This window comes from Camelus bactrianus, chromosome 16 (assembly GCF_048773025.1).
Source record: "Camelus bactrianus isolate YW-2024 breed Bactrian camel chromosome 16, ASM4877302v1, whole genome shotgun sequence".
In the NCBI taxonomy this organism is placed as follows: Eukaryota; Metazoa; Chordata; class Mammalia; order Artiodactyla; family Camelidae; genus Camelus; species Camelus bactrianus.
The window spans coordinates 53576255-53601490 of record NC_133554.1 but is presented as its reverse complement, the minus strand read 5'-3'; the positions used below and the strand labels follow the sequence as shown (position 1 = coordinate 53601490).

Below are 25236 nucleotides of genomic sequence, written 5' to 3'. Positions count from 1 at the left end.
CTCTTGGGTCTCACCCTTCTGGTGATGAGACCCTCACCCCTCTTGGATTCTTGCTCCCGGGGCTGTCCCTCACTTACCCTAGGCACCCCAGGGATGGAGGGGCAGAGATGAGTGTGGCCAAGACCTACAGGGCAGCTGAGGCCGGGAGTGCTAGCCTGGCTTGCCCAAGGTCACACCGGTCCTGGAGAAGTATGTCTCTTAGCCCCAACCAGGTACCCTGTGTGATGGTTTGGCCCCTGTTTCGGGGCCTGACCCTGGCCTTTCCCTTGGGACCCCAGGCCAGTCCACATCCACGGGAGCAGTGTCCTCATGGTGGGAGCAGTACGCTCATGGTGGGAGCTGGAACTCTTGCCCCTGCCTCCCTGAGGCTCATGGGTGGTTAAGACAGAGTGCCTCCCTCGCCTTTCTGACCCACTTCAGGTGTTTCGGTAGAAGGAGCATGGACTTTGAGCACAGACAGCCTTGGGTTCAAATCCCAGAGCCCACCCTGGCCACCTGTGTCACCTGGGATAAGACGCTTCATGGCCTGGAGCATCAGTTTTCCTTTCTGTACAATAGGCTCAGGGATCACACACATGGAGCACAGAGACACCAGGTCCTCATAACCGAGGATAGGCTGGCTCCAGGGGTGTGGGACCCTGGCTGGGGGTCACGTCTACAGCTGAGCCAGAAGGCAGAGGGCAGCAAGGATGCAACTCCCAGATCGCTCTCCCTGGATGAGGGTGTCCCTGCAGGAAAAGGGGGAGCACAGAGAACATCTCATCTACTTTCCGAGCCCAAGGAAAGCTAAACATCCTCTCCCCGGCTATGCCCCCATCACCAGGGGAAAGGCAGGGGCTTTGATCCCGGGAAGGAGGGGAGACCATGTGCGTGGGTGGGTGGTGGAGGGGCCGCTCTGCTCTCCTTCCCAGAAAGGCCCGGCTTCCGGGGAATGAATTGGAAATGGCTGTGCAGGGCCATCAATCAGTCCGGTGCCTCCTGCCAGCATGCCAATCCTGCCGCCGTGAGGTCCCTGGCACACGGGATGTTGTCAGTCACCGTTAGCAGAGCTCGGGCCCCGTGGCAGAGCAGCTGACCCGACACTGCTGTGGGGTCCGGAGGGCACGTTGAGGCCTGCGCGTAGAGAGGTGACCAGTGAGGATGGGAAGTGATGGGGCGGGGGTGGGGCAGCCTCTGGAAACAAGAGAATTCCTTTCATTCTTAGTTCACTATCGAGTTTCTGCTCTATGCCAGGAACCAGGTAAGGGACTGAAGGCCCACAATGACAGAGATGTGTCCTCTCACAGCTTAGAGTCCAGGGGAGGCATTCGAAAGATGGGGGCCCCTAGGGAGTTACGAGTGTGGCTCAGTGAACACAAAGGGGGCTCGCTTCTACTGGAGGAGCAGCTGTGAAACCTGCACAGAGCGGGTGGCGGGCTCTGCTGAGCGCTGGCTTTTGTAGGTGGGTCACTTGAACGGGTGTATTAGTATCTGAGGGCTGCGGTAACAAAGTGCCACCAAGTCGGTGGCTTAAATCAAAAGCAGCATCTTACAGTTTGGAGGCTGGACTCTCTCCAAAAGCCATACAGAGAACCCTTCCTCGTGCAGCCTCTGGTCCGGCCACCTTTAACACACAGCAGATGGGCTGTAAGTTTTCAAAGGGACTGAATGAAGAGGCGCAGGGGGGTGGCATGAGGGGATAATGAACGCAGCCCCCGGAAACAGGGGTGGGGGTCTGCCGCCTGTCTCTGCCCCTCCCCACCACTCCCCTCCTTTCAGCCGCCTACCTCTGCTTCTCCAGGCCAGCTGGCCAGGCTGCCGTCTGAAACAGCCACCTGCCACCAGGGCACATGAGCAGAGGCAGCCAGCCCAGGGCCAGGCGGGAAGCGGGGGCAGCTGCATCCTGGGACAGGGGGCAGGACAGCCTCATGCGGTCATGTTCAACCTCCTGCCCCCCCCGCATATGGGGCCACCTACTCGCCCACACCTTCTTCCCTGAGCCTACCTTCTCCCCTCCTCATCCTCGGAATTCACGCTCTGGGTTGGCTTTCGGTAGCCTTGGGTTCTGTGGAAGGACTGAGAAAGCTCACTCGTGGTGTTTACCTGCAACGCCACCTGGCCACATCCCCGGCACCAGACGGGGGAGGGACTCACCCCGCCCCGATGCCTTCCCTGCTCTGACCCACGGGGTGGTTAATAGTTCGCAACTTACGCTTTGCTGTGTGGTGAGAGTAAGAGAATGTACCTGGGGTCCGGAGCTCAAGGCCAGAAAATAAGAAAAATTGATCCTGGTTTTTTAAGTTCTGTCACAGTTAATCCTACTAAAAAACCCGGCAAGGGAGGTGCTGCAGGACTCCCCTTGTGCACTGAGGAAGCAACAGCTCAGAAAACTCAGGTGCCGACTGAGTTCGTAAGCAGAAGTGGGACCCAAACCCCGTGGTCCACCTGCAGAGCTAACTTCCAAACAGCCCGTCAATTTGGGCAGTGGCCAGGGTGTCCACTTGCCACCAGTACAGGCGTTTAACCCTGTGCCTGTGAGACTACCTGGAAACCCAGCCCACCCTCCATAACCCAAAGAGTGGGCCCCTGGCCTGAACTGGGGGAGGCCGTGAGCATCACGTCGGGGGAGCGCAGGGAGGAGGTGAAGGTGGAGCCAGGCGACTTCTCAGGATGCGAAGGGGCACTTAGAACTTCTCCAGTCTCCCTCCTAAGGACCGTATGGGGCTGGGGGCAGAGAGGGTGGAATGGGAGGGCTGGAGGGGGTGAGTGGAAGCAGGGAGACAGGGAAAGACCTTGTACCCAGATTTACTTTTTTTTGGTCAGTTGAGATAAGACTCAACAGAAAATCAACCACTTTGAAAGGAACAATTCAGTTGCATTGAGCACATTTACAATGTTACACATCTACCACCTGACCTTAACTCCAAAATCCCCATTCCCATTAAGCAGTCACTCCCCATGCCCCCTTCTCCCGACCACCTGGCAGCCACCAATCTCTGTCCTGTCTGCGGCTTGACCTCCTCTGGGTGTTTCATATACATGAATCATACAGCATGTGACCTGGGCTCTCCTTTTAGATGGGAAGAGGGAGAAATGTAACTGGAAGCCCCCTGTGTCCTCTGCCCCGAAGCCCCTGCCTGCTGGAAGGTCTCCAGGCCTGCTCAGAGGAAGCCGCCCAGTCTGCCCCGACCCTCAGGTGGGCTCTCCGGGGCAGTGAACGGGCGCCGGAGCCCTGGGCTCGGTCTCTGCGCAGCAGCTCATGGGGGACCCCCGGGCATCTCATCTGTTGCATAGGAGGTTGCAGTGGTGGGTCTCAGTTACTACCTTCCCCTGAGATGTTCAGAGGGGAGAAACTGGGTTTTGTGTGATGACAGAGGTCCTCGGAGGAGATCCAGAATGTCTTTCTAAAACAGGAGGAAAGAGAGAGACAGTGGCACGTGCACTTGGTCCAGCAGAGGCAGCGAGAACTTGGTCTCTGTCTGCCAGGCCTGCGGGCTTTCTGCTGACGACCAGGACCAGTAAAGGAGACAAGGAGGGCGGTCGGGGCAGGAGCTGAGCCGGCATCGGGCATCAGGGCTGCAGGAGGGCTGTTTCCCTCCAGATTGGGCCCGACTCCCAGGTGGGTGGCAGCAGGAAGGGAGGGTGGCCCGTGTGCCCGTGCAAGTGTCTGGGGAGGGGATGCGCGCGCTGCCGGCAGGCGGGCGTGTGCAGGCCTCTGTGTATAATCCAGCTTGTAAATTGCTCGGGGCCTGTAACTGCGGAAAGGGCCATCTAGCCGCGTGGTGTTATTATTTATGATGAAGCACAGAGGTGCCTGCCAGGGACTGGAATGGGCTGAGCGCTGCACGGGACGGACGGCAAATTGAACTCCAATTTTCTGCTCGGCAGTCTTTGTTACACGCCACAAAGCGCCAGTACACCGGGGTCACCAGCCTGATGAATGTGTGCTCTTCCCGGCGGCAGGTTCCATCTCTCAGCCTCTGCGTGAAGGCGGGCTCGGTGCTGGGGCTCCCCCTCCCGCCAGGCCCATCCGAAGACTCCTTTCCTGTGATCCAGGTTGCGGCTGCGCTGACCGCTGACCTCGGGGGAGATCAGAGGCCTGGCAGGAGGGCAGGGGGTCTTGGGTTCAAAACCCAGCTCTGATTCTCGGGTCACCTCATGCCCTTCTTCCCTGAGCTTCAGATGCGAGAACTCAAAGGGCAGGGATGATGACTCTCCCTGGAGGTGGCCGGGAGGATTAAATGAGAAAACACAGGGAGATGGGCAGGCATTAGACCTTCAGCAAATACTTCCTCTTTCCTTCCCATCTCCCAGGGCTGCACTGATGCGAGGGAAAGGGAGGCAGGAGGAAGCCACCGGTGGAAGACGCCCATCTGGGGGTGGTGAGGCCCCCAGCATTCCGGGTGTCCAGCCCAGCCCCTTCTCATGAGTGTTAGGAAGTCGGTGCTGATGCTGAGTGAGACCTTCCACCAGCCCCCACCTTCCCTCACTTTTTGTCTCCCCGTCCTCAGGCCCAGTGCACTGTCTTCCTTGAGGTCATGGCTTTCCTCAAGGGTAGGAAAGTGGTAGAAAAGGGGGTTACCCTTGGGACCACTGTCCACTGCTCTCAGCACGTCCCTTCCATGCCCTGTGTCTGGTGGGGCCGTCCTTGGCCAAGGTAGACACTGGGGACCCCCACGCTGTGGGTTCTCGGAAGCATCCCTGAGCCCACCAGCCTTTGCTCTCGGCTTCTCTAGGCCTGTGGGAGGCAGATGTCTCTCCATCACCAGAGCTTTGGGGCCAGGCTGAGAGTGGTACCCTTGTGATGGAGAGAGCTCACCTGCCGAGGAATCTTCAAGAGAATCACCTGGGGGAGTGACAGATGCCAGGTGGGACAGGTCTCGGTGGAGCCCCTGAAGCCCGGCCAGCCAACTGACCCCCAAAGCTGAGCTTTGGCAACCCCTTCATCTCTGGGGATCTCACGTCCCAGCTGTGAAACTGGAGAATTGCTCCAAGCAGGCGACCCGCCTCACGGTCACAGAGGGGAAGATGGGTGTCATCGGCAGGGCATGATGGAGCTTCCTGGGAGGGGTTCCAGGTGTTAGTGAAAATTTTATTATCGCCACTTTTATGGCTCCAATGAATCTGAATACACTAAAATGATAATAACACCGTTAGGCAAAAGCATTCTAATCAATGGTGTAAGTTTAATCTCTGAACCCTCCAGCTGAAATGTATGACAGGGCCCCCTTCCCCTCTGTTAACTGCGAAATAAACCCATCAGAAATGAGAACCATCTTTTTTCCACGCAAGGCTGGGGATTCTTTGGCATAATGTACCTGTGCGGTTCAGGCTGTGCCGGGTGCTGCCAGACCACTTGTCCCTGTCCATAGGAGGGAGGCGCTACTATTACCCCATTTCTCCACGGAGGACACTGAGATGTGGAGGGGTTACAGAGAGATGTCCAGGGTCACATAGCTGGTGTGTAGCCAAGCCAAGATTCAAATCCCAGTAACCCCCCTCCAGGGCCCCCGGTCATAACCCGCGTTACCACTCGGAGCTTGCAGAGCTGGCAGGGAATTTAGAGGAATGTCAGCTCTCAAGAGGGAGGTGACCAGGCCAAGTTCAACAGCAAGTTTAGTTTACTTGTCTGCTTTTTCATTCATGGCTCTGGGCCGTCCTGCATGCCAGACTCGCTGCCAAGCTCTGGGGTCAGGGAGGTGAGGGGACCCCGTCCCCATCTTCCCTCGGATGACACATGAGCGTAGGGGTCACCATGCGGCTCTGGTGTGCGTCCTGTGTGCCATCAGGGAGGCAACTCTAAAAGTTCCAGGGCGGTGGAGTTGGACCTCGGGAAATGTTACAGAGCACACACTTGAGCCTTGAAGGGACAACAGGCAGGGCTGTGACTTTCTGGCTGGGTGTACAGTGGGCCAAGCTGGCTGGGGTTAGGGCTTGGAACACACACCCCTCCTTCCCTAGTCTGGGCCGCTCCGCCCCGCCCCGCCCTGCTCACTGAGCGTCCTCCAGGGCCATATGTGGGGCTCTGTTGCACTGGCTACCCTGGTGGCTAGGTCCCTCCTAATCAGATTAGATGTGTATTCAAACAGATTGATGATCTGTTCCATTAGATGCTTTTTGAACACGTTTTTCCAAGCAAGAAATCCATTTGGCAGCAGCTGTAGAGGTCGAGGCATAATTGACTGTCGCGCCCTCCCAGGCCCTCGACATCGGAAGGTGCCTGGTTCCTGAAGGTCACTGGCGAGGATTAGATGAAGGAGGGCGAGAGCCTTCTTCCCTGGCTAATGAAGCACTTGGCATGCAGGCAGCACTGGGGCTGAGCTGGGCCAGGCATCTGCCAGGAGACAGGGAAGGGGTATAAATTAGCATCTCATTTGGGGGAGAGGCAGAAGCCGGAGGGGAGGGACTAAGGGGCTAGGGGGCTGCAATGCCCTGGATGCCTGGTGGGGCAGGAGGAGCAGGCAGACCATGTTAGGCATGCAGGTGGTGGGGGAGAGGACCAGCTGGGGAGCCGGGGTCCTCTGCCTGCTAGCACCTGCCGGCTGTGTGTGCTCCCAGAGCATTTCTTCTGGGGACGGGGGTGGGGGACTCAAACAGGCCCATGCATGGGAGCTCTTCCTGGTCCCTGCTCCCTGCTCCCTATTCCTGAGCCCCTGCCCAGGCAGCTCCCAGACTTAGCATCTCCCTGACTTGGGTTCTGGAGGAAGAGGAATCGATGGCATTATGCAAAACCTCCTTCATCTCCAGTTGTCCCTACTCTGGGCCTGAGCCTTTGCTCAGGGATCTGTCTACAAGCCATCCCTAAGCAAGACTTGGTCCTTCAGCTCGCTTGGCGTGGCTGTGAGGCAGCTGAATTTGGAAGACTCAGATTGGGACATTCAGGAGACTACGCTCCTCCGTAAGGGGGTGGCTCCAAGTTACGGGGAATGGTAGGGTGTGGTTAGTGCCCCTTGTCCCCATTTCCCCATCTCCTCCCCATCTGATCACCTCCAAAGGTCCGCATGGCAGAACAAGCATCCCGGAGGTGCCAAGCACTGTGCTCTGAACTTGGTCCTTCCAGCAGCCTCTGGGGCGGGGGCTGGAATCTCTTCCACTGATGGACAAGGCTCCGGAGGTCCCTCTTCTCCTGATCAAACTTTTGTTGTCGCAGGAACTGGAACTGAAACCCAGTTTCTCTTCTCCCATGGGGACCTTCAAACCAGACGCCTGGGAAAAGGTGGCACCTGGGGGCTTTAAGCGGTGAGCAGAGCTGTGGGATGGGGACCCCGGGTCATCCTCTCCTTCCCAAGAAGCTCCTGGGGCTTGGACCCCTGCCTCATTTTACTTGGCCCCTCCCGCCCACATCTGTTCATCTTCTGACTTCTCTGGCCTCCCTTACTCCCAGGCTCCTCTCCCTGCACCCGACGAGCCCGTCCCCCGAAATTCCCTCCTTTAGGTGAACCAGTCTCCCCTGGGAGGTTCTGCTCCATCATCCTTCCAACACGCGCAAGGCTCATGCCCAGCCAGCCCGCCTGTGCCACCCTTGCGCTGGGATCTAGTTCTGGGCTGTGACATTGGAAGCTGGGGTACAAATACCCCTGCCACACAACCCACGTGGCCCCTGCTTGTGGCTTCAAAGTCCTGAGAGAGGCCACCAGCCCTCACTTACCACCCATGAGGCCACAGGTCGGGGCGTGAAGCTGGGACAGCTGAGGGAAGCCCCTTGTCACCCATGGAATGATCTGAAACTTTGAAATCTGCCAGGTCTGGGTTTACGTCTTTGTAGCAGTTCACATGGTGGAACCTTCCCGACTGTCAGCTTTCTCATCTGTAGAATCGCACCTTCCTTGAGAAGTTCTTGTGATGGTCAACTAAGAAGACAGACGTAAAGCCCTTCACCTGTGGAAAGTCCCAGAAGTCATTATGAAATAAAGCCCGCAAGAATAGAAGCATAGGGAGAAGTGGGGCTTGTTGAGAGGGGTCTGCCCAGGTCCCCTACTTCCTCTGCCCGGGGGCGCAGCCTGCTCAGGTCTGTGGCCACCAGTCAGCTCCAGGAAGGGAACCAGTTAGGGAGCTGCAGAGGTCAATCCAGGACAAAGGTGACGGTGCAGAGCCAGGGGATGGTGAGGTGAGAAGTTTGCAAGCATCCCAACCTCGACCGCCTTCCCACGCTTTCCAGAGGCACTCCCGGTGGTGCAGCAGCTCCTGGGCACCCAAAAGGGAACACTAAAAGGGGGAGACTTTGGGGTGTTTCAGAGCTGGGATGGGGACTGGACCAGACCCTGTGCTCTGTGACACTGGCTCTGGAGGGCACATGGACACCTTTTGGCCAATTAGGTGGTGGGTGGAGGTCTTCACCCTGGCTGGCACCCCCAGCCAGTGAGCATCTGGCTCCAGGGGAGTGCGGTTCCCAGGCCTGGGCTGACTGGGAAGGCAAATCCCAGGAGAGATGGGGGCTCTCCAGAGAAAGATGACATTATTGTGCTGGGGGCTGAAGGGGAGAGGGGGAGAGGTTGAAGTTGAGATACGCTTCTGTGTGGGGCCATTGAGCCTGGAGGAGAAGGATGACAATGGGGGTATTTAGTGGGAATACGGAGGGAAAGGCACTTGCCCATTCTGTGAAATAAGAAGGAAGCCCAGGACTGAGGGCTCTTGTCCATCCCTGAAGGCGGCTTTTCCTTCAAGAAGCTCAGGCTCTGGTGGTCAGGGACCCCCAGCCACGCCACACCCCTGTGTCCCATGCACACAGACGGCCAGTCCTTTCCCATGTCGCCAGCGGGGCTGCCCGTGATTCACCCTGCCTGCTCACATACGTGTTTGCACATGCGTGCACGTATCTGACTATAAGGAATCCATACTTACGGGGCATCACATAAAAGTGACAAAAAGGCATAGAGTAAAAAGTGAGTCTTCTCCCTGCCTGAGCCCCGGGCCGCCCACTTCTCCTCCCTAAAGCATCACTGAGCCCAGTTTCTTATGTGAGCCCCCTAGAAAAAACCTATGCCTGTACAAAGCAAATCTATTTTTGTCCTTGAAGGAAAAAAAGAAAAAAACCTGTGCACAAGTGATAGCCGATTACACACCCTGTTCTGCACCTTGCTTTTTCACTTAACAGTAGGTCTCAAAATGTGTTCCAGAGCCTTCTGCTGTGGAGAATTCTATTGTTTGGTGGTGCAATCATTTCTTTAACCAGCGCCCTCTTGACAGACATTCAGTTCAATTCCAGGCTTTTGCTGTTACAAAACACAGTGTGGCTTTGAAATGCTGTCACTTCACCCATGCACAGGTGTGTGTGTGGTGGAGAAATTCCTTGAAGAGTTGGTGGATGGGGTGTGGAGGGCATTTTTACTTCTGAGAGAATTGCCAAATTGTTCTGCCTAGATATCTTACCAGGTACAATCCCCAAAGCATTGTGTGCGATGCCCGGTTCTCCGCAGGCTGGCAGCTTGGGGTCTTATAATGTTTCCAGATCTTGGCCGAAGTGATAGGAAAAAAAAAAAACCAAACGGTATCTCATTGAATTTGCCTTCCCTTTCTCTTATCCTGAAGTTCGGCATCTTTATGTATGTTTCAGAGTTATTTGCAATTCTTTTCTGTGAATGGTTCATATCCTTTGCCCATTTTTCTCTTTGTTCATCTTTTTTCTTACTGCTTTATAGGAATATTTTTTACTTCAGGAAAATGAGCTCTTTGTCCATGATAGAAGTTGCAAATACTTTCCCCCAGTTTGTCATTCATTGCTTTTTGTTTATGGGTGTTTTTTCCATGCAAGATTTTTATATAGTTCAAGGTATCAATCTGTTTTACGACTTTCTGGAGTTTGGATAGTACTTAGAAAATACTTGGCGAATTCTTTGCTTTGCCAAGATTGTGTATTTTTAAACCTCTGTGGTTTTTTTTCTTTTTTTCTAGTTCTTTTAGAACTTTATTTTTCTTGTTTAAAAAAATTGATGCTTCTAGCATTTATTTTGGGGTAAAATGTGAGGAAGAGATTCAGCTTTATTTTTTCCCCAAACGACTTCCTGGTTGTTCCAAAGCCATTTGTTGAATAATCGATCTATTTCCCCACAGATTTGAAATTCTACTTTAATCCTCTCTTCAATATCCCGTATATACTGGGGGTATATTTCTAGGATCTCTCATCCATTGCTTCATCAGCCTGTTTGGACAAGGACACACAACTTTAATTATTGCAGCTTTGTAATATAGTTCAATATCTGTGCTAGTCTCCTCTGCTTACCATTCTTTTTCAGAATTTTCTTGGCTATTCTTGGGTGGTTTTTTAAATGTGAACTTTCAAATCACTTTGTCTAGTTTAAAAAAAATCCTTCAGGTATGTGTTTTCAAAGTGAGGAAAAGTTTAAGAGAATGACATCAGTATAATGTTGATTCTCTCTACCAATGTCCTCCATTCTCAATTATCCCTTTCTTACTGAGAAGATGGCTAACAGGGCTGCTGAGTACAGTAGTCCAAGTTGTGTACTGCACAATCCTAGAACTAAGGCTGAAAGGAGCTGCTGGTACCTGCCAACAGGGTATGAACTCTTCTCTCTGGGTAATCTTCCCACCTGCATATATGATCAAGAATATTAATAGCTGTCTCTCCGATAGCATGTGCCAGGCACTTTATGTTTTTTAATTTAAGTTTCACAACAGATGTATCCCCAATTCACAGCTAAGGAGACTGAGGTGCAAAAAGTCTAAGTAACTCGTCCAAGGTCAATGATTTGTGTTACCCACCCGTGTGTTCGTGACACGGAAATCTGTCCTTGCACATAAACACACACACACAAATGCACATGCAGACAGATACACACAGACACAGATACACACACATTCAGATACTCATATAGACATACACACAGAGACACACACTCACACACAGAAACACATACCTAGATATACACACAGATGCACACAGACACTCAAAGACACACACACACTGCCATTCCCACCAGTATCCTTTTCCCATCAGTCTTTGCTCCTGGAGTGCACACACTCCCAGCCCCACTGCTGTGGGGCAACAGCCGGCCCATTAGGGAAAACCTGCTGGCTGGACCATCGCTCTGAGTCCTGCATAGGGTCTCCCTCCCAAGTCCTGGTACCCAGACAGGAAGGGGCCTTTTGCCTTTCAGTAAAAGGGAGGTGGGTGTGACCTTACTGCCGGGGCTTGGGGGGGGGGGAGCCTTTGCTTCTGCTAGGCCTCCTGGTGAGGATAACTTGGGATGAGGGGTGCACAGCACCCAGCTCAGGGCTCCGAGCCCACCGGATCCTCAGGAAAGGCTAAGCCCCCTCTTCTCTTCTTCCCCCAAGTCATCATCTCCAGCAGCCTCTGGAATCAACCCATCCAAGCAAAAAGCCATTCGGCTCCAGACTGGCGCCCCCGGGAGAGCCTGAGGAATGAACTGGCAAACGCGGATGTGGGAGCGCCTCGCCCAGCGAGCGCGTTTACGGGAGGCGGGAGTGTGGGTGCAGAGTGCGCGTGCCCGCGTGCGCGCCTCCGACAGTTCTGGCTCGGAGTCAGCCCACATCGAAGGGATTTAATCACTGGGGGCTGGGAATGTTATTGTTTTAAAACAAACGAGGGATGACAGGAACTAACAGAGGGTTTTTAAAAACGCGATTCAAAGGGCTCTTGAAAGCTGCTGGAGAATATGAATGCGCCTTTGAAGTGCGAATGCGCCCATTTGTTAAACTGAGAGCTGAGCTGGCTGCCTTCGCCGGGCGGGGAATCTGTTTCCTTGGCAAACGGGTGCCCGCTGACCTCTCCGCCCTCCGCCGCCTCCAGAGGGGTGCTAGGACCCCAGAAGCAAGGCACGGGGGGAGGGGGTGGCCACTCCCCCATACACACCCTAAAAGAGGCCCCCTTTCAGCCGTTTGTAAAGGCAGCGTGCTCCCACAGCAGCTGTTAAGAGTGATGGAGAGACGTGCCGAGTACGCAGCGTCACCTCCGCGATGGAAACATCAGCGGTCACGAGGAGACTTGCGGAGGGACAGCGGGCCAGGGCGGGCCTTTGGCACGTGTCTGCACCTGCTCTCCAGCCGCCATCAGTCCACCCCCAGGGCTGCCCATCCGGTGGCCCCCACGGAGAGGATCAGCAGCAGGGATGGGGTTTAAGGGAGACTCACCACCCCAACAGTCACAAATTGAGATTGAGGGACCTTGGAGATGAGGTGGGGGTGCCCTGCAGCCCGGCCGATTGACCTGGGCCCCAAATGTACCTTATAGCTTCTCTTGAGTTATCCATCTGCGGTATGCTCAGAGTGAGGCTTTGCCGCAAATGCTAAACGTTACCTGAAAGCCAAGGATGCCCAATTCTGGTTGAATCTTCGGGTGAGGGGATGGAGCAGGGGTCCCGGCCCCACTGACTGAAGCTGCAGAGATTCATGCGGGAGGGGCCCTGCTGCACCCACCCACAGTGGGCTGACCAGCCTGCAGGGCCTTGTCTTGGTTCTCTCCTTTCTGAAGTCACCCCCGCCCCAGTCCCTGACATGTGCGCCTTCGTCTTCTTCGCTTTGTTCCATATCTTAGGCCAAAAGAATGGTGTCTTATGATTTTCACCATCTGGACTCCTAGGGCAGAGTTAGCTCCCTGGGACATCAGCCACCACTGAGGATGGTGGAGCCCCCCTCCCTGGCAGGGACACCCACTCTTTGGTGTTGAAAAAAGAAAGGAGTGTTTGCAGAACATTTACTCTGGGCCAAACACAGAACAAGTGTTTTCGTAATTACTATCTTCTTTATTCCTTAAGACATCGAGGTGGCTGTTTCTCTTCCTGTGTCTCCTGATGGAGAAACTGAAACTCAGAAAGATGAATTCTTGTCCACACCCAGGCAGCTGGAAGTGGTAGGGTGAGCACAGACAGGATGTGGTGCCAGGACCCCGCCCCCACCATTGGGCTGGAGGTCCAGATGCCCAATGCCTGGCCTGCCAGCAGCCCACCCCTCTGTGGCTCTGTGTGATGGGTGGAAGGTGTTTGGACTTGGATCTGACGAGTCCGAACCTGACTCCCCCTTAGCGGCACGGGGCCTTGGGGTCCCTGAGTCGTACCCCTCACAACAATGGGAGTGTGGCTGTGAGCATCAGATGACAAACTCCCTTGCCCTGCGGCGTGAATGCTGACCGGATGAGCCGTTGAGTGGGGCTTTCAGGAACTCACTTTCTCAGTCTATCAAATGCAAGGGCTTGGGGGCACAGACGTTGGGAGTCTGTGTGTTCGTGCCTTAAACCCAACTTCTCCATCCACACACTGCCTTCATCAAGTCAGTTGCAGGGTTAAGTGCTCAGCCTGCAGGGCTGGCCCCTCCCCTCCCAGCTGTGTGACCCTGGGCAGGCTTCTAACCCCTCTTTAAAAGGCGGATTATGATCCTGTCTGGTTGTGGGCTTGCGTATAGATTAAATAAGCATCTGGTTTAAAGCCCCTGGAAGAGAACTTAGCAGGTGCTTTAGCCCTTGATGTTATTTCCAGATGCTGGCTCTCCCCTGCCTCACCCCCACCCCCGCCCATCGCATCCCCTAAAGGGCAGGTCTGCTCAGCCATGGGCTTAGAGGCCCCCGTCTCCTTCCTCCATCTCTCTGGATCCTTTTGTCCACACCCCCCTCTTTTGCCCTTTCTCCCACAGGCCAGAGGGCAGCAAGCCTCTTTTTCCACCCCAAAGCAGTTGTTGGTCTAAAGTCCCAGGCCCCTGTTTCTTTTATGACATATATACTTCCTTTGGCTGAGGTGCAGAAGGCCCCCTCCCCTCCTGCTGCCCTGGAAGGAGAAATCCAGGAGCAAAGAGTACAGAATGGATGGAGACTGCGAGGGAGGAGGGATGGAGGCACTGACATAGGGGTGGCAGCCGAGCTGGTGAGCCTGGCATGGTCTGAGAAGACGGAGGTGGGAAGAACTCACTCTGAATACCAAACCCTGAAGTCAGACAGATCTCCGTTCAAGTCCTTCCCAGCCACGTGACCTTGGCAGGTTACCCACTGCACCTGTCCCGTCTGCGTCGGGGCGTCAGGGCTCTAGATGAACAACCACGTGCAGGTGAGCAAGCGATAACCAGCGGCTTTGTCTCTGTTTCCCGCAGATGACGTGGCCCCCTATTTCAAGACGGAGCCCGTGCGGACGCAGGTGCACCTAGAGGGGAACCGCCTGGTGCTCACATGCATGGCTGAGGGCAGCTGGCCGCTGGAGTTCAAGTGGCTTCACAACAACCGGGAGCTGACCAAGTTCTCCCTGGAGTACAGGCAAGTGCGCTGCCCCGCCCCTCCCTGCGGCTGCCAGGGCCAGGGGTACCAGGGCGGTGGGGAGGGGGCTGTGCGGCAGTTTAAGGGGGCTCCCACTCCAGCGTGTCTTGGAGGCTAGGGTGGCCGACGTTGGGGGCTAAGGCAGCTGCCCCAGGGTGAGGAGACCCTGCCCTGCGGAGCTCAGCAGAGGAGGGCTCGGTGGTGGGCCAGGGAGCGCTGCCCAGACAGGGTGGCCCACAGTGGACGGGACAGAGGCGGTGACTGAGGATAGGGGAGCTCACTGCACAGCAGCTGGGCTGTGGCTGTCTCTGTGACCAGATCCCCACCTCCCCTCCCCACTGAGAAGACCCCTGCTCTCTCTTAGGGGGAGCTATTGGAGGGGCCTGGGTCCAACGGAGGGGCGGGGCATAGGGCAACCACAGGTTCTATTTGGGAGGGCAGTTCAGGGGGTACGTGGAGGTGGGACTCCCCTGCAAGACCTTTGGGCTTCTCTCCCATCCCTGCTTGTGCCCTTGCACTGCGTGCTGGGTTGGGCTGGCCCGTTTCCCCACAGGACACTGCCAAGTGGGGAAAAGGAGAGAGAACAGGGTCTCAGCAAGGGCAAGTTTGCTGCTGGAAGAGTGAGCAGGAGGCAGCTGAGTGGCTCCAGCCTTCCTCCCAGCTCTCCCTTCCTCCTGCTCCTGTTCCCCATCTTGGCCTTTTTTATTGGCTCCCAACCCTATGCCTGGTGATTAATCCCCAGGACTGATGTGCAGTAATTGGTTTTGTTGGGGAAACAAGATTGGCTTGCCCTGGGGATGTTGATACAAATCTGCCACCCAGGACAGGAATGCAAATCAGAGGAGGGGGATTTAACTGCTTGAGGATCTGTCCTTTCCAGAAAACCATCCTTTTCTTCATGGAGCAGGGAAGCCAGAGTTCGGGGCAACCCCCACGCCCAGGTTCCTTCTGCCCCAAACCTGGACTAGTTGGCTGGTGGACGTGGCCACTTTGGCAAGGGAGGGAACAGGAGAGGCTGGGGCAGGAGGACCATCCCCCCTCTCTGTGGATGGTGAGAGACCTGGACCAGGAAACAAGAGCCCCCCCCCCCCCCACCAGTGCTGGCCGTGTTGGGCCTTGGTTCTCAAGGAAGCCACAAGGAGACCAGAGGGGATTCTCTGAGTGTTCCCTGTGATGGTTTTCCGTTGGGGCCCAGAGTCGTTCCTGAATGCTGTCTGGTACGCTGGGCAGGTTTGACGGTCTCCATGAAGACCCCCTGCATCCTCCTGGATGCTGGATGTGCTCAGATGCTTGAGGATGTATGCCGATGGCATACCACACTGCTAGTGGTACCAGGCTAACTTCCTGCCTGGCCCTTGGCTTCTTCTGGCAGGGATCTGGGGGCAGGACCCCAGAGGAAGAGAGCTGGTTCTTTATCTGGCTCACAGCCATTCTTTCGGTGCCTGAAACTGCAAGGACGCGAGTGTGGGCATTACACAGAAGCAGATTCTATCTCAGCTTAAGGATCGGACTTGCCCAGCGATGGAGTGGGCTTTCTTAGGACACAGTCGGCTCCCCGTCCCTGGCAGCATCCAGGTAGTGGTCAGGGTTCAGCTGTTGATGATGATAATGAAAATAATAACCGCTGGCAATGAAAAGAACTTTGTTGGATGGCAGATGTTATCCTCAGTATCTCATTTAATGTCACCAGCAATCCTATGAGTAGGTTCAGTTGTGTTCCATTCTACAGATGAGCCAACTGAGGCTTAGAGAGATTGAACAGTACACCCAAGGCCAGACGGTTGAGTTGGGTTTCAGATACAAGTCAGATGACTACCGGGCTTGAATTCTTTTCCATTCACTACATTGTTTCTCTTTGAAGAAAGCTTGTTGCCATCGCCTCCCCCATGTGTATCCTAGGCATCTTTCTGCTAACTGTGCTTGCAAGTTCGAGAAAACAAAGTTCCAGGGAGAAGGCAGATATTCCATTTCAGAGCTTGGTGGGGTGGAAGTTATTCAGAGGGACATAAATGATCTTCCACTCAGAAACTCACCCTCTTGTCTCCTCACCCGAAAGAAGGCTGGCGGCCGCTGTGTGCCCCAGAACAAGTCAATCAGAATTTTCCCCTAATCGAAAATGTGCTGTACCCACCAGGAAAGGTCAGCACTCCTTAGTGTGGCCTTCAGAACTCTTCATGGTCTGCTCCTGAGGGCGTCTGCCAGTAAACCACAGAACGAGGCGAAAGTTTCAGGCACCTTGGTGGCTCCCAGGATCTTAGAACAAAGAACATGGTACTTCCAGGGCCTATCCCCTCTGGAGTGCTCGGCTGTGCCCACCTCTGGGTTCAGATTTCATTCTCACCCCGTGAGTGATACTGAGAAGTTCAGGAATCACAGGCTTACAGTCACATGATTTCAGATAGGAGGAACTTCCCTGGGAGTTTCATGTAGAAAGTCCCAGGGAAGGATTCTGATTGGCCCAGCTTGGATCAGCCTGGACCAATCCCAATGGGCAGCAGCATGGAGTGTTGTGATTGGCCAGGCCTGCATCTTGTGTCTACTCCCAGCCACAGGACGCTTTGTTGGTGGGGCAGACAGAAGCCACCTGTGTCTACTTCACCGCCGCTGCCCCCAGTGAGGGCCTGGCTCACAGCAGGCACTCTTCCCTTCTTTCTTTCTTTCAATTTTGAAAATTTTCAAATCTTGGAAAAAAATGTGAGTATAGTACCATAAACACCTGTGTACCTTTTACTCTTCACCAAGAGTTAACAGTATCATTTGCACTCTCTCTTGCTACCTCCATGCGTGCACTTTTTTGGCTGTATTATTTAAGGATTAGTTGCAGACATCATGTCACCTCATCCCAAAGTAGAATTTCCTAAGAACAAGGCGTTTTCCTACAGAACTACAGCACGGTTTTCACACTGAGGAAATTTCACTCGATACAATACTACTGTCTAACACACAGTCCACTTTCACATTTCTCCATCCGTCCCACTAACATCCTTTGTGGACATTTTTATTATTGTTGATGTTCTTCAATGCAGGATCTAAACAAGGAGCACACGTTGGATTTAGCTGTCGTAACTCTTTAGACACCTTAAATCTATTATTTCCTTGTTTTTTCCATCTTTCACGGCATTAACATCTTTGCGCGTTCAGCCGGTTTTGCAGAATGCCCCCTAATGTGGATTTGCCCAGTTATGTTCTCATAATTACATTCACCTTTTTTGGCAAGAATATTATGTGAATGTACATCCTTCTCAACACTTCATCCTTAAAGGCACCCGCTGTCAGTTTGCCCCATTATCGGTGATGATAGGTTTTATCAACGGGTCAAGGTGATGTTCACCAGATCTCTCCATTGTCAAGGTGCTGAGGTATCTTCCACTCTCTGGATGATAACTTGAGATTGTGTGAATATTCTCCTCCCCAAGAATCTCCCACCCTATGGATTAATATCCATCAATGAGTCTCACCTGAATCAGTTATGACCCTGGCAGTTGTGACGAGCAGATCTTCTATCATTCCTTTTATTCATATTAGTTGGCATTCTTTTGTAAAAAAAGATCTTCCCTTTCTCATTCCCTTTAAAATAATTTAGCATCTGTATAAATTCATGGATGATTTTTCCTATTCACGGTGTTTTTTTTAATTGAAGTGTAGTTGATTTACAATGTTGTGTTAGTTTTTGGTGTACGGCATAGTGATTCAGTTATACAGACACACATATGTATACATTCTTTTTCATTATAGATGATTTCAAGCTATTGAATATAGTTCCCTGTGCTATATAGAAGGACCTTGTTGTTCATCTACTTTATATGTAGTAGTGTATATCTGCTAATTCCAAACTCTTGATTTATCCCTCCCACCCTGTCCCCTTTGGTAACCAGAAGTTTGTTTTCTATGTCTGTGAATCTTTTACTGGTTTGTAAGTAAGTTCACGTGTGTCATTTTTTTTTTTAGATTCCACATACAAGTGATATGATATTTATCTTTCTCTGTCTGACTTACTTCACTTAGTATGATCATCTCTAGATCCATCCATGTTTCTGTAAATGGCATGATTTCATTCTTTTTTATGGCTGAGTGTTCAGTATATTTTGATCCATTCCTGTCATTATTCATCTTGATGCTTGTAGAAACCCATAGTTGGACAATGGAGCTTCTTCAGACTAGATCCTGGATCCTTTTAACATGTCCGCATTGGATTTCTAGCCCTTTCTTGCTTTTGGCTCAACAGAATGTTCCCATTTCACCACTTGAATAAATGCATACTCAAAATTCCATCATGCAGGAGGTTGGCCAGATTCTCTTCCATGTTCTCCAACCTCTGCTTACTGCTGAGGGCTTCCTGCTCTCTTGCAAACCCCAGGTTTTGAGTCGGGTGATGATACCGAGTTTTCAGGCAGAAAGATGGCTGAATTTACTCAGCAAGTTGAGAGCAAATAACATTGGAAGCGGTGTCATGAATTCAACTCTATTTCCCATCCCGTCTCCAAAGGAAGAAGTTTGCCTTCACATTCAATCTCCAAGGGTCTTTATTCTCAGTAGAATCTATGCTATAGATTCTGGGGGGTGTGTGTGTGCGTGTGTGTGTGTGTGTGTGTGTGTGTGACATCTACCTGAAGGAAAACCTTGGCATCCTTCTGAGTATGAGCGACTCTGGCAAGTTTGTGGGTCCAAACCCACCCATGGGGGCAGAGTGGAAATCGCCTGGACAGGGGGTTAGGCCCATCTGGATGCAGTCACACTCCTACCCCTTACTAGCTCTGTGACTCTGCGCAGAACTTCTTAGCTACCCTGAGTCTATTTTCTTACTTTGGAATTGAGCACAGTAATACCTACCCTAGAGGCTGAGAGTGGGGATGAAGTGAGATTCTATGGGCTACATCCAGTCCCAGGTGCAACAGACATGAAATCAATGGAACCTTAGGATTGTACGAGGTGTCTGTCTCAATAGAATAGTGGGACAAATCTGGTAACAAACCTGCCAGAAATCTCACGTGCAAGTGAGCACGTCTCCTTCCAGGAGGTCACGGGGCTCCGTGTGTGTACGATTCCTTAAGTATCATACACACGTTTAATGTCATGAGCACGCGGTGCACACAGGTGCGTTTGTGTGACTTCCTGACTCTAGGATGGTAACTCACACAAAGGTCAGGCCCTCTGTGTTGCCCCTGGAACCTCTTCCGTCACAGTGGTCAACCTTGCTCCCTCCCCCGGCCTCCCCTTCCCCAGCGGAGGCATCTCTGCAGGTTGAATCAGCTCAGCCCCAGTCTGCATCCATTTCACCAGCCAGGGCTGCGTGGATGGGGGCTACCCCACCAGCTCAGGAAATGGCAGGTCAGGAGGTGGTGATGGGGGAGGAGGGGGCAGGGACTGAACCCCCTGTCCTGTGAACACGTCCTGGCAAAGTCATCAACCAGAGTATTTTGTCCTGCTCTGGCAATGCCTTCTCCCGTAATTATTCTCACACTTAAAATCAAATAGGAAAAACAAATGAGCTAGGCAGGCCACACACACAGGCACACATGGATTCCCACGCATAATCAAGTACACGTTTCCGAAGAAGAACTACTGTTTGTCCAGGTTCTCTCGGTTTCAAGAACTTAATATCCATCATCTCACAGAACACAAAGAAGTGTTATTAGCCTCATCTTGCAGATGAGGAACTCAACGCTCAGGGAAGTTCCAGAGCGTGGCTGGGCTCCTCCAGGGAGCAAGTGGTCTGTGTGACCTGAGTGTGTTTTGTCATTTCTGCACAGATGCCCATGGGTTTCCGATCCGGCTCCTCCCACCCCACTCCGTTCATGCTGTGTTTTTCTTCTGGCCCAAAAGGCGAGAAGCCGGGGGGCCCCTCAGATCCCCTGGGGGAAAGTGTGAGGGTGGGAGGCCAGCTGAGGCTGAGTCCTCCCCATGGGGCCCCAGACGGGCCCTGCTTGGTGTGGAAAAGGGCAGGTGTATTGAGGGGAAACTCTGGTGAGCCAGGCTGGCCATCTGGCTGGGTCCTCAGCCCAGCCCCACTGCCAGCCGGGCGTCCTTTGTGTCGGGAAGTTGTGCAGGCTCAGTGGTGGGGAGAAAAAAGCCTAGTCCAGGCAGAGACCCATACGTGCAACAGTCCTGGCTCCGGTCACAAAGCAGGGAACTCACACAGAGCGGCTGCAGCCTTTGAAATTCTTCAGAGGAGGGGATGAAGAGAAGCTCCCTGAGCCAGCTGCTTTGTCTCTGGCTTATCCCCTGGCCTTCCCTTAGAATTGAGGGCAGGCAGCGAAGGCCAGAGGGGCAGAGGCTGGCGGGCATCCCACTGGAGCACGTGCCACGTGGATACCAGGAACCAAACCAAGCTCTTCTTGACAGCAGTTCTGGGAGATTGGTGCTATAATTATTTCTTCCTCAGAGCTAGGAATCATAGTTCAGAGAGGTTCGGCAACTTGCCCAAGGTCACACAGCCAGACCTGGTAAGTCAGGTTTCACCCAGGATCTTTCAGACCCCAAGCCTGCGTCCCCACCCTCTGCTCCACACTATCCTGCCACACTTGTCCTCTCCCAGAGCAGTGGCACCACCAGGGCCCAGCTTTCTAGGCGTGGCCCCAGCCAGCCTTTTAAACTACTGCAGGGGAACTCTTCATGGCTGACACCTGGGACTTGGCATGGACCCAGCCCTGCTTTAAGTGCTTCACTGATGTGAACTCTTGATAGCGAACATCCCAAATGATCATCGACCCCGTGCTTGCTTTCACTTCGGTTCTTCTTCTCAATCCCTGACCTCAGTGGCTCCTACAGGGGAGGCATCTCAGTACATGAGGGATGTGACACCCTGGTTCAGCTCCCTCCCCGAGGCCGGAAGTCACGGAACTGAGGTGAGCCAGGTCTTCCCCTCCAAGCCTGATGAGGGAACATCAGGAGATGCTGATTCACTCACCAGGTGGAGATTTGGGACCTCCTGCCTCCCTGGCACAGAGCCAGGCCAGGAGGGCCAGATGAAAGGCACCGCCAGCCCTTTCCTCCCCGCCGCCCTTTGGAAATGTCTGTTCCAGCCGAGGAGCTCAGTGTGCACTCGTGGCCTGTAAGTGCCTGGACCAAGAAGCAACAGCAGGTGCTCGAGGCCAAGAGAGTGTCCTAGAGAAGTTTCAGGCAGGCTGTGGAAGACATAGAGCTTGAACCGAGAAGGGAAGAGCCGTTTGGTGTGGACGGGCAGTAGATGGAAGGAGGCCCTCCTGACACGGAAGCAGGTACTGTGTGCTGCTGACATGCTGATAAGAAGGACCTTTGCCCTCGAAGATCGTACCATCCAGAGGAGAAGTGGAATTAAATAATCCTGCGGGTCTTAATGGACTGCAGTTTTGATGAATGCTATGGAAGGAAAGCACAGTCCAAAGAAGACATTAGTGGGGCAGCTGGGACCTGGAGACGATTAGAGTTCACCAGGGCTGGCAGCAGGAGGGCTGCCCAGGGAGCGGTGTGTGCAGACGTGGAGGCGGGAGGTGCTGGGAGGCCAGCGTGGCCACGGAGGGCAGGATGCTAGAGAATTGGATGAGGCCGACCAAGGCGGGGCTTGTCGACTATCTGAGGGAGCTCTTATCTTGTGCCAAAAGCTTTGTGGAGCCCTGGGGTGATTTTGCACGAGGAAGGGACACAATCCAATGTACATTTAAAAAATATTTAGCCAGGCAGCTGGGTGGGAAGTGGGCTGGAGGAGAGCCTTTAGGAGCTGGGTTGGTCAGTCATGGTGGGAGCGGGTGATGGCTTGGGCCGTCTAGGTGACAGTGGAGACGGGAGGAATGGATGGCTCTGAGACAGATTTAGGAGGTGGAATTGACAAGACTTGGTCAGCTCGATGCGGTGGGTGAGGGAGGAAGGTAGGTGATGAGGCGATTGATGAAGGGGCCTCTGGAAGAGCCGGGGCTTCGTGGGAAGTCACTGCGCTTGGTTTTGGATAGTTGGTGAGAGATGGGGTCAAGACATCCAACAGTCAGGCAGACGAGAAGAAAAGCCTGAACTGAAGATCTTCATTTAGGAGTCACTGATGTTAGCGTGACTGCGACATAGTAGAAATGGGCAGGATGAGGGCGCAGACACCGTGCCAGAGCAGAGAGCACCTTGGGACAAATGACGTCACCCCTGCCTCAGCTGCCCTGTCTGTTAAATGGGAATAACAAAACTAGTAGCCACCTCCCAGTGGGCCGTGCGTGGTCATGAGATCAAACACACAGAAGGATGTCTGGTCATCGATGGCTCTATAAATGGAAAGGGTGGCCTGGAAGCCGCCAAATAAATCCTGAATCCCTCCTACCTCTCTCCCCACCCTGCTCTTTCTGGCCGTGGCCTCATTCTGACCCTCCTGGGAAGTCTGGGCTCCTCGGCCTCAATAAAACCAGCTCCCATCTGCCCCTTCCCAGCCTCTTTGGAGACTAACTCCAATTCGGCTGTGAATTTGGACGTCTTGTCTGAAAATTGAAGGCTGCTGGTGAGAAAGCTGAAGTGCAGGAATTAGTTATGATGGGCATAAATTGAATTTTAATAGAGATGTACATGGCATGGAGCCAGTGTACTCAGGCAGAGGGAAGGTAGTAATTAAAAGTTAACGAGTTTAGAAATGTCGTAATCCTCGGGGAGGGATGGGGGAGGGGGGCGGGAAGGAGGGAGAGGCCCCCAGCCAAGCGTGCTGTCCTTCCCCTGACCTGGGGGCCATTCTTCCCGCTCCTGAGCGGTAGGGGTCCTGCCACGCCGGGGTCAGGGGCCTGGCATGGGAGGGAGAGGGCAGGGGTGGCTGGCCGCTCTCTGGCCCCTCTTGGGTGTCTCTCCTGCCTTTGTTATTTTTCTGACAATCCAAGTAGATGTACTTCCCACTGGAGCGAGTTGCTTCCATCAATGCTTCATTTGGTCCTAGTGCAGGATGAGCAGGGCAGGTGTGACAGCTTCATTGCTCAGATGAGGATGGAGGCTCGGAGACATGGAGAGCCTGGCCCAGCTCCTTCACCCAGCTCCCCACAGTGTAAATACTGGACTCTGGCCTCTTGTGGGGCAGTCCTGCTTTTTAAAGCATGGGTGCAGAGGTTGAGTCCGGTGTTTCCTGGAGCAGCCCTGGCCCGGTCCCCAGGAACATCTCCTGTCAGGGTCCTGAGGCCCTAAAGCCTGGCCCATCCCCCACCCAGGGGTGAAGGCCTCCCCCTGCTTTAGGACAGGTTCTTGCTGGACCCGAGGGGACCAGCCATGGCCATGGTCTCAGGATTTGCTTGTGAGTGACAGGAGGAACCAGGAGAGGGGCAGGTGGGAGGGGAGAGGCCACAAGGAGAGCCCCGGAAGGCCAGGGCAGTTGGTGGGCAGCGCAGGGCACAGCTGGCTCCCCAGGCCTCAGGGTGACGTTGCAATCATTATGTCAATTAAGACGAATAAGTTCAAAATGTGAGGGGAAAGAGGGGAAAAAAAGAAGCGAGAGTCTCTAACACACTGGCTGTCTCGGTTTCCATAGCAACCTGTTTTCTCACAGGCTCACTAATGGGTCCTGGCTTGGGAAGGGGGTGGGCCCCCCACTGCCGAGGAAGCCAGAGATGGATGGTGGGTGTCAGCCTGCTGGACTCAAGCTAAGGGCAGTGGGGTCTGGGGGCCAGTGTCCAGGGCCTGGGGAGAGTCACACAGCCACAGGGTGGCTCCCCCAGCCCCTCGGCCAAGCCCACCGCCTGACAGTTGAGACAGCATGGCCCTGAGAGGAAGATGACTTTTCCCGCAGATGGAGCGTGAGTTAACGTCAGATTAGAATTCAAGCCCAGGCCCCGGGCCCCGGGCATCTCCATCCAGAGCTGTGCGGTGTTCTGGCCCGAGAGGAGCCAAAGACGCCGAGATCCAGTTGGATTTGGTGCTGCTTCCCTCGTCAGGCGGAGCATCTCAGGGGCTGGGGGGACACACCGTGCTGGCAGTGGAGGTGGGGTCATTGCCAAGCCCTGGATCATAGACTCTGCCCTCTCCTTTCTCCCCTTGGATATCCGCTGAGTCTTTTCGGTGTCCCTGTGGTTCAGAGTATCGCTCGGTGCCTTCACAGCCCTGAGAACCCTCGGGGGTGGGGCTGGGAGGACATTTCCATGAAACCATGGGTTCCCCCTGGAGGTGGAGCAGGCAAGGAGGAACTGCTCCCGCTCACTTGTGCTGCTGGTACAGCTCTGGGGGTCCATCCATGGTCCACCCATCCCACAGGCGCACACGTGAGCCTCATCAGCGTTCCTAAGCTTAATTCTCACAGGGTGGTCTAAGGAGACTGCAAAGCCGTCATTAGGCTTCCCATTTTACAGATGCAGAAACTGAGGTCCAGTGGGTAAAGTGACACATCCAGGGTCACGCGGCAAATCAGGGGTGGAGCCAGGGACGTGGACCCTCTGGCCCCAGCCTCACTGCCAGGAACAGACTAGGACACACAGGTATGCACACACCCACACCAGCCACACCCTCTCTCTCCCCACTCGTCTCCTCTGACTTTCCAGCGACTGAGGATTTTCCACAGCCAACTCGGCAGCCCTGGGGACAGGGGGCATTGTCTGTCCAGACTCCCCGGAGTGCAGAACAGAACATGCGGATGAAGCAGCCCCCCCCCCCCCCCCCGCCTTTTGTGAAAGGCTCCAGAGGAAAGCTCTTCTTTGATGAACAGAGGCTATTTATTTCAACCACTAGGAAACTTAACATGCAAATTAGGAAGGGCTTGATCATCCATCACCTGAAATTGACATATTTGAATCTGGCCCGAATCACTGGTAACCAGCTCACAGAGATGGGCGCAGGGTGGGCGTGCGATGCCTGAGGTCTTTGGGGATGGGAGAGGAGGGAGGTGGTCCCCAGCAGAGGAACATATGTTTTTGATCAGGGATATTTCAGTGCATGGAAATGAGATGTTCATTCTTCCTCCCCACACAGCTGGACTGGAGACCCCAGGTTGCCGTGAGAGCCTCCTTCTTTCCTTGCCCACTCCTCAGATCATCCTGGGGGTGCGTTCCCCTCCCCCGAACCTTGGCTCTCAGCCAGGACACAAAAACTAATTAGATTTTGACTCAGTTATGCGCTCAGGCAGGCAA

General features: G+C 54.0%; 1 protein-coding gene across 2 annotated transcripts in view; it reads left to right on the top strand.

The window, feature by feature from the left end:
• Window positions 1–25236, top strand: part of SDK2 (sidekick cell adhesion molecule 2) — a 250446-nt gene that overhangs the window by 103001 nt on the left and 122209 nt on the right. For both annotated transcript variants that reach the window (XM_074343607.1, XM_074343606.1), the window contains exon 2: window positions 14032–14191. In XM_074343607.1, coding sequence (XP_074199708.1) covers window positions 14032–14191 — 160 coding nt within the window. The remainder of the gene's footprint in view (window positions 1–14031; window positions 14192–25236) is intronic.